This window comes from Alexandromys fortis, unplaced genomic scaffold (assembly GCF_014885135.2).
Source record: "Alexandromys fortis isolate MF-2015 unplaced genomic scaffold, M_Fortis_MF-2015_v1.1 scaffold_159, whole genome shotgun sequence".
Taxonomy (NCBI): domain Eukaryota; kingdom Metazoa; phylum Chordata; class Mammalia; order Rodentia; family Cricetidae; genus Alexandromys; species Alexandromys fortis.
The window spans coordinates 3,337,733-3,351,730 of record NW_026068031.1 but is presented as its reverse complement, the minus strand read 5'-3'; the positions used below and the strand labels follow the sequence as shown (position 1 = coordinate 3,351,730).

The 13,998-nt window shown below is 39.6% G+C and overlaps 1 protein-coding gene across 4 annotated transcripts in view; it reads right to left on the bottom strand.

The window, feature by feature from the left end:
• Ylpm1 (YLP motif containing 1) overlaps nucleotides 1-13,998 on the bottom strand; it is an 83,430-nt gene that overhangs the window by 48,052 nt on the left and 21,380 nt on the right. For all 4 annotated transcript variants that reach the window (XR_007595759.1, XM_050164564.1, XM_050164563.1 and 1 more), the window contains exons 2-4: nucleotides 12,186-12,422; nucleotides 11,165-11,344; nucleotides 9,374-10,341 (exon numbers count right to left, since the gene is read on the bottom strand). Coding sequence is in view for 3 of the 4 variants with exons in the window: in XM_050164564.1 (XP_050020521.1) it covers nucleotides 9,374-10,341; nucleotides 11,165-11,344; nucleotides 12,186-12,422 (1,385 nt within the window). In the remaining variant the exon portion in view is untranslated. The remainder of the gene's footprint in view (nucleotides 1-9,373; nucleotides 10,342-11,164; nucleotides 11,345-12,185; nucleotides 12,423-13,998) is intronic.

The following is a 13,998-nucleotide window of genomic DNA, read 5'->3' as shown; positions in this document are numbered from 1 at the left end:
CTAATTACCTTCATTAGAGAAGGACTAAGTGCTGTTCAGATTTAGATGTTACGCCACCAATATAGCACTTTACGAGGTCAAGAAGAGACTAAAATCTAGTTCTATGATTAGAACTAGGTACTAGACAAAGCAGGGAGATGAAAGACCCGGATAAATCCAGATTCCTCTAGCAGGAAAAAATAGAGCCAAAAATCTAGGTTAGCCGGCTCAGTGACTCTGTTTCAGTAACTAGCTGAAGATAAAGTTAGATTATAATCTTGAGAATAATCTTGAGAAACAGGGAGTTACCCCCTTGTGATGATCACTGCTATTTTCGGAATTTTCAATGATCACTGGTATTTTCGGAATTTTCCAATGATGCCGTCCCTACCCACTTTGGATTACTGGGTTGTGGTTTCTTCCCTCAAATACCCCTTCTCCCAGCTACTCGGGGTCCAACACCTCCCCGCGTGAGATATGAATCTCGGCCCCAGCACTGATCCCTGTCAATAAACCTCAATAAACCTCGTGTGATTGCAGCAAGGATGGTCTCTCATGAGTTCATAGGGGGTGGGGGGATCGAGTTATCCGAGACTTGAGCGAGAGTCTCCCAGGGGGGGGGAGGGGTGTCTTTCAAACCTATGGTTCAAATGACCCTTTTACAGGGGTTGCATATCAGATATCCCACAAATCAGATATTTACATTATGATTCACAACAGTATCAAAATTACAGTTACAAAGAAGCAACAAATAATTTTATAGCTGAAGGCCACCACAACATGAGGACAGTAGTAAAGGGTCAAGGAATTAGGAAGGTTGAGAACTACTGACTAGAGATTAGACTTGGTGGTTAAAAGACTTGCCCTTGAAAAGGAGCCAGGATCAGTTCTCAAGACCCATATGGTGGCTCATGACCACCTGTAATTTCAATTCCAGATCTGACACCATCTTCTAAACTCCAAGATCACCAGGCATAGAGTCTGGTGACACAAGCCTTTAATCCCAGTATTCAGGAGACAGAAGCACGTTGATATCTGAGTTCAAGGCCAGCCTGGTCTATTAGAGTTCCAGGACAGCCAAGGCCACACAGGCAGACCTTGTCTCAACATCCCCTCACCTCACTCCCCAAAAGCACCAGACACCATGCAGTAAACATATATGCAGAAAAGCATACATACATACATACAAGACAAAAAAAAGAAACACCCCCCCAAAAGTCAAAGATATCATTAACTTTAATGCTCTGCTTGTATACTCTGTACTAGCTAGAAAAAATTTAAAAATAGTTATAGCTAAAGATAAAAACATATTTCATAGTCCTACATATGAACAAACAGAAATTTTAAGTTTTAAAATATAGAATAGGGTCAGCGGGAAAGCTCAGCAGGTCAATGTGCTGGCCACTAAGCCTGAGTGCTATCTTTGGGACTCACTGATAGAGGAAAGACCTAATTCAGCAAGTCCTCTAATCTCCACTCCTTCACATAGCCACAAATAAATGTTAAAAAAAAAAAAGTGTATATTGTCTTGTAACTATCATTTGGGTTCATTGAATTCTTTCTTAAATTTATAAAAATTGAGATCTTGATGATTTTCGCCTATATCCTGAACTACTCCATAATTTATCATTGACTTGAATTCTCATCATAATGTCGATTTTTCTTAATTATGCTTAAAAAGACCAGAATAAGGAGACAACCACAACAAAAGGAATGGTCTAAGACAATGAAACAAAGGTAAAATAAAATGTTATCACCTTAGAACTGCCCAAAATATTATACTCTGCTTTTGGGCTTCATTAAGCCAAATAAAAATTTAGATTTTCATTTTCCAGTTATAGTAATGAAGAGCAGAAAACTAGCACATAAAGTTGTTTCAAAATTATTACAACTGGGGAGCTAAAGAGACAGTTCAGTGGTTAAGAGCACTGGCTACTCTTCTAGAGAACGTGTGTTAAATTCACAGCACCCACGTGGCTCACAAGCACCTGTAACTGCAGTTCCAGCGGATCTAACACCCTCTTCTGGACTCTAACAACACCAAGTGTGTACGTGGTTCACAGAGACACACAATAGATAAAACACTCAGACACATAAAATGGTTTTTTAAATTACTGGAATAATTTTTTTAATTATTAGAATCAAAAGATATGCACAGAGAGAACAACATTCCAGACTCTAAAATGTATTCAATTTCTTATATAAGTGAATTTGTAAGTCTTCAGATGACACTATTGTAGATGAATTTTCTTAAGCTCAAGAACTGATAAGCAAACAATTCTATCTATCTATCTATCTATCTATCCATCCATCCATCCATTTATCTATCTACTGTCTGTCTGTCTGTCTGTCTATCTATCTATCTATCTATCTATCTATCTATCTATCTTTGTGTATGGGTGTTTTGCCTACATGCATGTCTAAGAGAGTGTCTGATCTTGGAACTGGAGTTACAGACAGCTGTGAGCTGCCATGAGGGTACTGAGAATCAAACCCAGAGCCTCTGGGAGAGCAGTCAGTGCTCTTAACTACCTAACATCTCTCCAGCTCCGGCCCCCTTTAACAACAATACATTTTAAAAAAGATTTTATTCATTTATTATATATACATTGTTCTGCCTGCAGGCCAGAAGAGGGCCCAGATCTCATTACAGATGGTAGTGAGCAGGGAATTGAACTCAGTACCTCTCTAGCTATGTATGGAGCCAGTCCTGGAACTTGCTGTGTAGCCCAGGCTGACCTCAAACTCACAGAGATCTGTCTATCCCTGCTTCCTGAGTGCTGGGATTAAAGGCCTGCACCACCACCGCACGACCCAACAAAACCTTCTTAAGGACAGGAGATATACAGTACACCACCAGTTAGCCATTAAACAGGAAAGACCTTTAACACATATTCTGTGGCAAGAATTTGGACCACCTTGATTTGCTAAAAGGTTATATGACATTTATCTTTTGTGATTGTATGTGTCAAACTATTTTATACAAAGTAAATTTACTCTTTTAAAATGCTTATTAAAATGTAAAAGCTGGTTTTTACCATCCTTTTCAAATTTTTCTGTAAATCACCTTAAAATTTAAACTAAAAAGGGTTCACTAAGCCTAGATGGTCAACAATGACACATTTTCTGCTATAACGGGTAGTTAAAGTGTAGACTGAGAAACCTACAATAGTGGAACATGAACTGGTTCTAGAATATATTACAAACTTCTATAAATCAGTAAGAAATAAAGTACATATTCTAATGAAAAAAGCCTTGAATCAGCATCTCATACAAGAGGAAATGTAGCCCACTAATAATCAAATGGAAAACAGTATAACTCTACCAGGTATCAAGAAGTGCAAAATTTCAACTATTACCACAATAATATTAACATCCACCAATGCAACTTACATTTTGAAAGTTTAACAATACTAAGAGTTGACAAGGAGTTAAAAAATAATAACAAAACAACAAACTCTGAAATAATACTAGTGAAAAGAAACTGAAACCACCTCTTATCTACCACTGTAGAGCATATTCAGACCAGAAGACCCTATGATCAAACAACTCCAATCCTTTAAGTAAATTGTAGTATATCCACACAATGGAAAATTGTGTAGGAACAAGAATAAACAAACTACCTCAACACAAACAACGTGGATGAGTCTGACAGTAACACGTCAAGTGAAAATGACAAACTCAAAAAGTACATACAGCATGATTACAACCTACACATAAAAAATAGCTAAACAAAATCATACGCATGCATTCAGGCACATGTCAAGATTTATACAGCGCCAAAAGACACATTGCAGGCCAGTGAGATGGCTCAGTGGGTAAAGGTACCTGCTGCCAAACCTCAAGACCTGAGTGCCATCCCTGGGGCCCCTATAGTGGAAGGAGAACCAACTCCCGCAGGTTGTCCTCTGACTTTCACAGTTGGCTGCAGCAAGTACATATGCATACACAAATTAAAAACAGACTAATAAATGCAATAAGAAGTCAGGTTTCAGCATTTTTAATCATAACTGTATTAGAATAAACAGATTATGGTAAAATCATATTAATGGGCTATTCCCCAGAAAGGAGAATGTTATACATGACACAATCTTACAACAGAATTATCAAATGAAAGACACCATAGTCAAAGGAGTACATAAAGTATGATCCCATTAATAATAAAGCTCAAAATAGGCAACCTGCGGTTTAAAAGATAGTACAGTGGTCATCTTTGGGCTGAGGGGAAAATGACTGAGAAGGGGGATGAGGAGGATTTTTTAAAAATTAGATTTATTTCTTTTATGTGTGTTTTGTCTGTATGTATGTTGTGTATTATGTGCGTGCTTTGTGACCACAGAAGTCACAAGTGGATCCCCTAGAATTAGAGTTAAGATGTTTGTGAACCACCATGAGTTCAAAGCCAGGTCCTCCTCAAGAACAACAAAGGCTCTTGACTACTGAACTATCTCTTTAGACCACCGAGGAGGACGACTTAAACACTAGTTATTTTTACTTCTTGATCTGAGTAGTAATGACATGAACATGTGTTTGTGAAAGTATAATAACCTGGTACTTTTCTACATTCACTTTCAATAGAAAGTGTCATTACTGAAAAAACTGGCCGGGCGGTGGTGACACACCTTTAATCCCAGTACTCGGGAGGCAGAGGCAGGCGGATCTCTGTGAGTTCGAGACCAGCCTGGTCTACAAGAGCTAGTTCCAGGACAGGCTCCAAAGCCACATGGAAACCCTGTCTTGAAAAACCAAAAGAAAACAGGAAGAAGGGAGTTTCAGCATGTTGATACATGCCTATGACCTTAGCCCTCAGGAGACTGATGCAGGAGGATCAAGAGTTTGTAACTACTCTGGGCTATATAATGAATTCCACATCAACCTGAGCTAATTTGTCTCAAGAGATGAAACCACATCAAACTAAACTAATCAAAAAAAGAAATCAAGCTGCAGTTGATAAAACTATACATATGTAGAGCAACACAAGCAGCACTGACCAAGACTTCAGCAGACTAAAATGGTTGCTCAAACCCAAACAGATCAAATGCTAAGAGTTAAGTGTAAAGTCTTTGGAAAACAAAACTACACATATTCACGATAAGACACCTGACTTAATACAAATGTAAATACCTGATAAGAAAAACTGATGTTTAGTTCAAAGCAAGTCAATACAACTGAGTAACCAAAAACCAGTCAAACAAACACAACAAAAACAATTAAAATAAGTAAGAAGGGGCTAAAGAGATAACTTCGCAGTTAAGAACACTTGCTGCTCTAGTAAGAGGAACAGAATCTGATTCTCAGCACTCCTGTCAGGGGGCTAACAGCCACTTAGAACTCCAGCCTCAGGGGATCTAATGCCTTCTTCTGGCATCCTTGGGTACTTGTATGCATGTAACATTCATATAAATATAAATAAAATACATTAAGTGCAAATAAATATTTTTAAAATGTATGTACACAATATATAGAATTAGGTTGTAAATAGGCACACGATCCTTCAGTCCCTAAGTGTTTATTCTGAAGGAGCCTAACTTATCACTGGCCCTTAAAAAAATATCAGGAAAAGGCTAAAACCAAAACCAATAATTGTGCAAATAATTTATATGTCTGCAAGAGCAGAACAGGTACGATAAGAAAGTCTTCAGTATCTGCAGAAATACACTATAGAAAAGGAGTAAGATATTCCATTCTGTGTTGCTCCACAGAGGCAGATCTAGAACCAGCAGGTAGACATTATGGAAACATATTTAAATTAAATGGCTAAAAACCTTTCTAAAACACTCTCAAAGTTTTATGTCAATGTCCCGTTATTAGCATGCCAATATTCAATTACAGTCCATCAACTTCTTGCCATAAAGAAAATACACTGGACTTAAAAGTGGATCAGAAGGCTGTGGATTCTAATCTCATCTCAATAGAGTAATGCTCTGGGACAATTTATTTACTCTTTAAATATTTTCATAGATCTTATCATTTATTTGTGCTGTGTATACCTGTGCAGGCACATGCAGTCACAGCATGCATGTGGAGGTCAAGACCAACCTGTGGAATCAGCTCTTTCTTATACTACGTAGGTTCTAAGGATTAAACTCTGTCATCAACGTTTGGTGGCAACCACACTGCACATTTACCACTGAACATCTTCTCACTGATCCTGGTAATTCACTTATAATGACCCCAAATCTCAGCATTTTCCACCTACTTACAGTCATGAAATCACTGAGAGATGATTTATATGATAGAGGTGATGTGTACAAGACCTATCACAACAAGCTAACTTACAACATGAACATAATTTGCCAGCCAGAACTACAATAGATAATTCCTAAATTTCTAACACTAAGATTATTAATTATATCTCTGAAGTATGAAAAATTAAAATAGGTCCTATTTGGTAGGCAAGAAAAAAAAAACATGAGAGGAATCATGGGAGCTTGAAACACATGAGGTGCTAAGAATACACTTTTCTGTCTGCTAAAAGGAACGCTCAACCCAGGAGACAGACATGAGTTCAAATCAACAAGATGAGTTATACTGCAAATAAATACAGTTATGAACAGTGTGAGTCTGAATGGCAGCACTCAATAGTGCTTGGCTCTATTCTTCCAATCATGCAATTCTCACTTAGCTTCTCACAGCCTTCGCAGCTCCAGGCTGTAAAGGGTGATGTGAAATAACTCCCCTAGCTTCACGGGTTATTTAGAAGAGTCCCTAAGATAAAAATGGACATACAGTTTCTAACATGGCTTCATAGCACATAGAGGAATTCATGTTAATTATACGTAACTTTTTCTTAGTTTCAATTTTGGATGGAATTTTGTTCATGTTAGTTTCAGAATTTTAAATTGAGGAACAAACTAAAAAAACTCATATTTTGTTTTCTTTTGAGACAAGGTCTCATGTAGGCCAGACTGTCTTCAAACTTATTCTACAGCCAAGGACTAGCTCTACTGTCTTAATCCTCCCACCTCCACCTCTCAAAGGCTGGGACAGAAAGTATGTACCACCATACTCAGAGTCAATATGCTGCTGGGGAACAAAGCTAGGGCAAGGTAAAAGCTTTAAAAAGGCAAGGTAAGCATTCCGCCAACTGAGCTACATACCCAGACCACACTTGTTTTTTTTTTTTAAATATTAAAGTAAGGCTTTAATGTAAGATGGCCTTAATCTATTGACACCAAAACCAAAAACTAAGTAATATACATATAAGTAGCAAAAAGCAAATTATAGCTGCAAACGCCTTTAATCCCAGCACTTGGGAGGCAGAGATAGGTGAAGATAAGCCTGTAAACTGGAGGCCAACCTAGTCAACAGAGTGAGTTCCAGGACAGGCTCCAAAGCTACAGAGAAAAACCAAAAAGAAAAAAAAAAAAGGCAAATTATAAAATATTCAGTATAATCTTATATTTATGATATTTTAAATCTCTCAGTAATTGAATTAAATTATACACATCTTTCTATATTATAAATTTGGTATAACGAGTATGGTATGCATTTCTACTATAACTTCTGTCTGGGGAAAAAAAACCTGATTAAAGTATTTTTCCAGATGGATGTGGTGGAACACACCTTTAATCCCAGAACTTGGGAAAGAGAGGCAAGTGGATCTCTTGAGTTCAAAGTCAGACTGTTCAACATAAGAAGTTCCAGGCTGCGGGGGGATGGTGGCGCACGCCTTTAATCCCAGCACTCGGGAGGCAGAGGCAGGCGGATCACTGTGAGTTCGAGACCAGCCTGGTCTACAGAGCTAGTTCCAGGACAGGCTCCAAAGCCACAGAGAAATCCTGTCTCGAAAAACCAAAAAAAAAAAAAAAAAAAGTTCCAGGCCAGTCAGGGTCACAAAGCAAGACCTTGCCTCAAAAAAAATTTCCATAGAAAACTTGTCATACATGTTACCTTGGGAAAAAACTAGATTCTCCTAAGTTTGGAAGCATAGATTTAACATGTCTGTTTTGAGAGAGACTTGAAAATGTAGACCAAGCTTGCCTCACTATGTGGCCCAGGCATATGACCCTACCCCAGCTACCTCTTTTTTAAAGTTACGCTCTGTATATATGTGGTGCTCAAATACCTCTGTCCATATGGAGATCAGAGAACAATTCTGCAGCAGTCAGTTCTCTCTGTCCACTATGTGGACCTTAGGGCTAGAACTCAGGTCATCAGACCTAGCAGCAGGAACCTTTAACAAGCTCACAGCTTAGCTCTTGAAGACCATGCCCTGCTGAATTTAATGCTTTTTAAGGAAAACAAAACAGCAACCATTTTTTTTCTTGTCTAACTATGTATGTGGTCTAAAGAAAAGACAGACATCTCCCAAATTAAGAAAATATAAAGGATGTAAGGTTCTACATTTGGGGAACAAGAGAGGGGTAGCAGGGATTTTGTAACTTTTGTTCTGTTAATTGCTGTGAGTACAAAGCAGGAAGTTGACAGGCAACACAAGCCCTTATCCCAGCACAGAGGACGCAGAGGCAAGTGAGCTCTTGAGTTCAAAGCCAGCCTGCTCTTCAGAGTGAACTCCAGGACAGCCAGGACTACACAGAGAAACTCTATGTCAAAAATAAATAAGTTTAAATTTTAAAAATAAAAAATCAGGAACTTGGCATTTGCAGAACAAATGGTTTTCTAAGAAGTCCTATTTACCCTTATACTAATCTAGCAAATGGTATTTACTAATTAAATTATTTGTCAAAGTAGACTAGACAAAAAACAAAACTCATTCTTATCTCTCTGTCTTTTCCTTTCTGTTTTATGAGGCAGTGTGTCATAGAGGGTCTGGGCCTGGGCTTGACTTATTATATAGTTCAGGATAGCCCTGAACTCCTAATTCTCCTGCCCCTACTTCCCAAGTGCTGGTGGGATTAGAGTACACCACTATACCTAGCTTACAATCTATTTCCAAAGCTGAAAGTCAGTAAGAAGTGATCAGCATTATGCTTAAAATATAGTCATTCTTGACTATTCTAGCCACGGCTAAGATAAAAATAGTTACACATCAAAGAATCAGGGACATAAAATCTTTTCTAGGGGCTGGAGAGATGGCTCAGCGGTTAAGAGCATTGCCTGCTCTTCCAAAGGTCCTGAGTTCAATTCCCAGCAACCACATGGTGGCTCACAACCATCTGTAATGAGGTCTGGTGCCCTCTTCTGGCCTTCAGGCATACACGCAGGAAGAATATTGTATACATAATAAATAAATAAATAAATAAATAAATAAATAAATAAATAAATAAAACTTTTCTAAATTACATCACGCTGAATTAGCAAATAATAACATTTTTACTGTAAATATGCTGTGTATATAAAAGTATAAAGGAAACACAAAAATTGTACAGATTAGTCTTTTGATTCCATTACAGTTTATATAACATTAGGTAAAATAAAAAAGTTGACTTACCTGGGACCTTTTGGACCTTCCAAGAAACCGCTTCTAGGAGAATCTGGAAGTGGTCCACCTGACCTCACAGGCATGTCCTTAGCAGTAGAAACAGATTGAGATGGAGCAGCTGGAGGTTCGCCAAGTCCTTGCTCTGATGAAAAGGAACCGAATGCCTTGTTCAGAGGTTTGGAATTCACTTGTTCTGACTGAGGTGGAGGGTGATAAGTTGAAGGTGGGTTTGAACCAAAAGACATCGGTGTGGAAAGCAGTGCTTGTTGAGGATTCTCTGAGACCTGCGAGCTTTGGGAAGCGGAGGCTGGTGGAACTGGGGCTGCTGTTAACTGAGGAGGCATCCCTTGAGGAACTCCAGGGGGAGGCATTCCTGGAGGAGGTGTCGCTGAAGATAACGGTGGGAGGGGCAGAACAGGTGGAGGTGCCCCAGAAGAGAGAGGTGGTGGGGGGAGGACTGGTGGTGGCCCTGCAGAAGAGAGGGAAGGTGGGGGGAGGACTGGTGGTGGCCCCGTTGAAGAAAGAGGTGGAGGCATCCCAGGTGGGGGCACAGAGGTTGGTAGAGAAGGTGGCATTACAGGTGGGGGCATGCCAGGTGGTGGTAAGGTAGTAGGTAGAGCAGGGGGCATCACTGGTGGTGGCAAGGATGGAGGTAATACTGGAGGGGGCATTGTTGGTAGAGGTGGAGGCATCTGAGAATATGGGACAAACGGAGGTGGCATTGACATATTCCCCAGATACTGGTTCTTCATATTCTGGAATGAATTGACTCTCTCCTGGAGGTAAGTCTGAGTGGCTTTCATATGTCCTTGCCATGTTTTCCACTGCTTCTCATACTCCTGAAGCTGATCTTTATGAGGATAGGAATGGAGCTGTTCCTCCCACAGCTGAAACTCTCGCTCCCACTCTTGGTAGAGATGTTGAAACTGTTGCTGCTGCATCTCATAATGTCGCAACTGCACATCTAGAGACATGGTCTACAATAAAGGACAAAAATTCTTTCAAGATAGCCATGTAAGAATCAGTCCTAGCTTACAACATTAATGAATCAAGAGTACACAAAACTTTAGGAAATTAAAATAAAAATATTTCCCAGGGGAAGATAAAAATTGCTAGATCCTTCAGTAATGACCATTCTTCTTCCCTTGAGCTATTTAAACAATATCTCACAACTAGAAAACCCAACTGAACCCTAAGGCAAATCACTATCTCAGCAATGAGTATTTTTCAAGATTTTACTGTTACTAAGGACTAAGGATCGTTTTAGGAATTTGAAAGAAAAAAAAGAGGCCAAAAATTCATTACTATAACATAGACACAAGATTATACCTCAATGTGCAAGACAAATACCTAAGTCACTTTATCACTTATGGTATACTGCTTAGGGTGCGTGTGTGCGTGCATGCGTGCATGAGAGAGAGAGAAAAAGAGGGAAGGAGGAAGGGAGGGGAGGGAGGGAGGGAGGGAGGGAGGGAGGGAGGGAGGGAGATGACTGCCTAGGGCATTTTGGTGAGTTATATGCTTCTCGTTTTTTTAGACATATCAAATTAGCTCGCAGTTATATAAAAACAAGTCTTAAATGTCTTAGCAACAGTACTCTAAGAGATACATTCTATCAAACCCTTCCTCCTCAAGAGATTGCATCACAACCACCCTTTCCCACACCCTCAACAATATGAAGCATCTATTTGTCAATACTAATTTATCTTCAGTATTTCATACTCAAATCTCTTTTAGGCGTAACAAATCCTTTCCTCATTCTTGGGATGTTTCCTGCCTGCTTATTTTAGAAACACTCACCTGTATATGTGGTGAATGCTGGATGACTTGCTGGTACTGCTGTAGGATCTGCTGTAACTGAGTATGTTTCTGCATTATTCCCTGATACTGAAAGCCAACTCGATGCTGCTGGTGCTGTTGCCAGTGTGCTGCTGCAGCCTGCAACTGCTTTAACCTAGCATCCTCTTCTGGATCTTCAGACTAAAGGTAAGAGAAAACACAAATTTTTCTAAGTCATAAAATAGCAACCAAATCAAATCTAGAATCCCTACAACTCAGGCTGACTGCAAAAATATATTTAGACAAAATACGAAGCCCTATGCCACAATCTTTACTAGAATAACAATTTTATTCTTTATAAACAGGACAACCATTTCCCCAACAGAGAGTGAATCTACAATTATACAGCATCTTTCAACCTATGAGAAAACCCTCCTTCCTTCCCTTTCTCCCTTTCTTTCTTCCTGTCACATTTCACCAGAAAAGTGAAAGTTAAATGTAGCTCAATAAGCTGGGAGAACAGTATTTGACCTAACATGGGAACTCTCCACACCACAGTCACTATGCTTTATGTGATAAAGATGGTCACTGTTAATGACTTTAAGACAGTTACTACTACCTGAATATATGCATTCTGCAAATGAGTAAATTAGTACAGAATGATTAGCTAACCTGTCCAGAGTCACCACCATTAAACGGCAGTGATTAGTTTACCTGTCAGGGTCACCACTCTAAGTGGCAGTGTTGGGGAGTTTACCCTAAAAGCTACAGATCTAAACTACTGCCCTATACTATAATTATAAATACATCTGGGCATCTTTCTTTTGTGTTGAGACACTCCATTCAAAAAAGTATCTAATTCTTCACTTTCAGTCAACTCCCCAAAATCCCTCTGCTAAACCTTATTAGCTGACATCTGATTACTTTAGAAGGGGAATTTTATAGGTACCTAAACACATAACATATATGTCCACTTATGACAAAAGTGTTCATAAACAAATCAAACAAAACTTAGATGACTGAATAAACACTACATAATCACCTGGGTTTCCTCAGGTGGGAGCGGAGGTGGTGCTTCTTCATTTGGAGGTGGTAATGGGGGCTCTTCAGCTGAAAGAGGCTCTGACATTTGACTGGTAGCAGGCACTGGAACATCTTCTTTTATGGTTTCTGGTACATCCTTTGCTGTGACAGGACCCTTTTTGTGTCCTGGAAAATGCACTTTTGTCCTCTGTTGCAAACTAAGTAGATGCTGTCGATACCAATATTGCTGCTGTTCCTACAATACAAGCCATATGTAAGAATTTTATTTTATTTATTCCATGTTTGTGTATTTGTGTGTGGGCACAAGCTTGCCACACAGTGTGTGGAAATCAGAAGACAACTTTCAGGAGATGGTTCTCTCCTGCCATGTGGGTCCTAGGGGATCTAACTGAGGTCATCAAGCTTGGCAACAAGCACCTTCCCTGCTGAGTCATCCCTCCCTGGCTCATTTTAAAGAATGGTAATTAATAATCACAGATCTCTGCATGTAGTGTTGACAGAGCTACATTTATATGTGTTCATATATCTAATAGGAAAACAAAGCTGGACTGAAAAAAGAAAGTTAAATAGATGGAGAAAACTTTAAGTTCTTCCCAAAAATTTATAAATTTAATTTACCTATTAAACCATACATAATAGTTGAACATGCTTCTGGTCTTTTTCCCTCGAATGGAAGGTACTGAGCCTAGGGTTTCATATAGGGCAAGCAAGTGTTCTACCACTAAGCTACAGAACCAGATCTCTTACTCTTTTAGACAGACTCCCAGTAAATTGTCCAGATTGGTTCTGTACTTGGTCTGTAGCCCCAACAGGTCTAGAACTCATGATATTCCTGTAGACGTAAGTCACAAAACAATCCCACACCAATTTGGAATTATGATTAATAAAAGGATTATTTATTTAAGGGAAAAACTTACAAATCACTGTCCTAGACAACAGCCCTCTGCGCATCCAGGAATAGAGTCTAGTAGCTGGAAGTAGAGGCGGAAGCAACACAGAGAAAGAGTGCACCCACGCGCATAACATGCACGCATAGGGTTACCACAGCTTTTTAAAGCAAAAGAGACCACGCACGCCCAAGTGGGCTGGTATCTTAAAGACTACTGGCTGAAAGATCAGAAGGAGCTCCAGCAGCATATTCCCATCTCAGCCTACCCCAGCCACAGACTCCCGAGAAGCTGGGATTATAGGCCTGCTACAGCACCCAGCTAGCACACACTTAAAAACAACAACAAGAAAAACATGCTTCTGGAGGCTTGAGCAATTACAAGGACTAGGTTCAGTTCTCAGAACCATACGACTCCAGTTCCAGGGGATCTGATGCCCTAGTCTGACCTCCCTTGGCACCAAACACACACGGGACACATATGTACACCCAGGCAAATCACTGATAAATATCAAATAAAATAAATAAACCTAAAACAAAAACAAAACAAAACAAAACAAAGCAAAAAACTAAACAAAACAAAAAGCCAAAAATAAAAAACCAATTCTTCTGAGGCTGGGTGTACTGACATACACCTTACATTCCAGGAACTGAAGGGTTTTGTCAGGTTCCTGTGTGCAAGTTTGGGGCTAGCCAGAACTACATAGTTAAGACCCTATCTTGAAAAGAAGGGAAGAGCTAGGTGGTGGTGGTACATGCCTTTAATCTTAGTACTTGGGAGGCAGAAGCAGGAGGATCTCTGTGAGTCTGAGGGCAGTCTGGTCTACAGAGCGAGTTCCAGGATAGACTCCAAAGGTGAAACCCTGTGGGGGGTGGAGGGTAAGAGGAGAGGAGAGGAGGGGAGGGGAGGGGAGGGGAGGGGAGG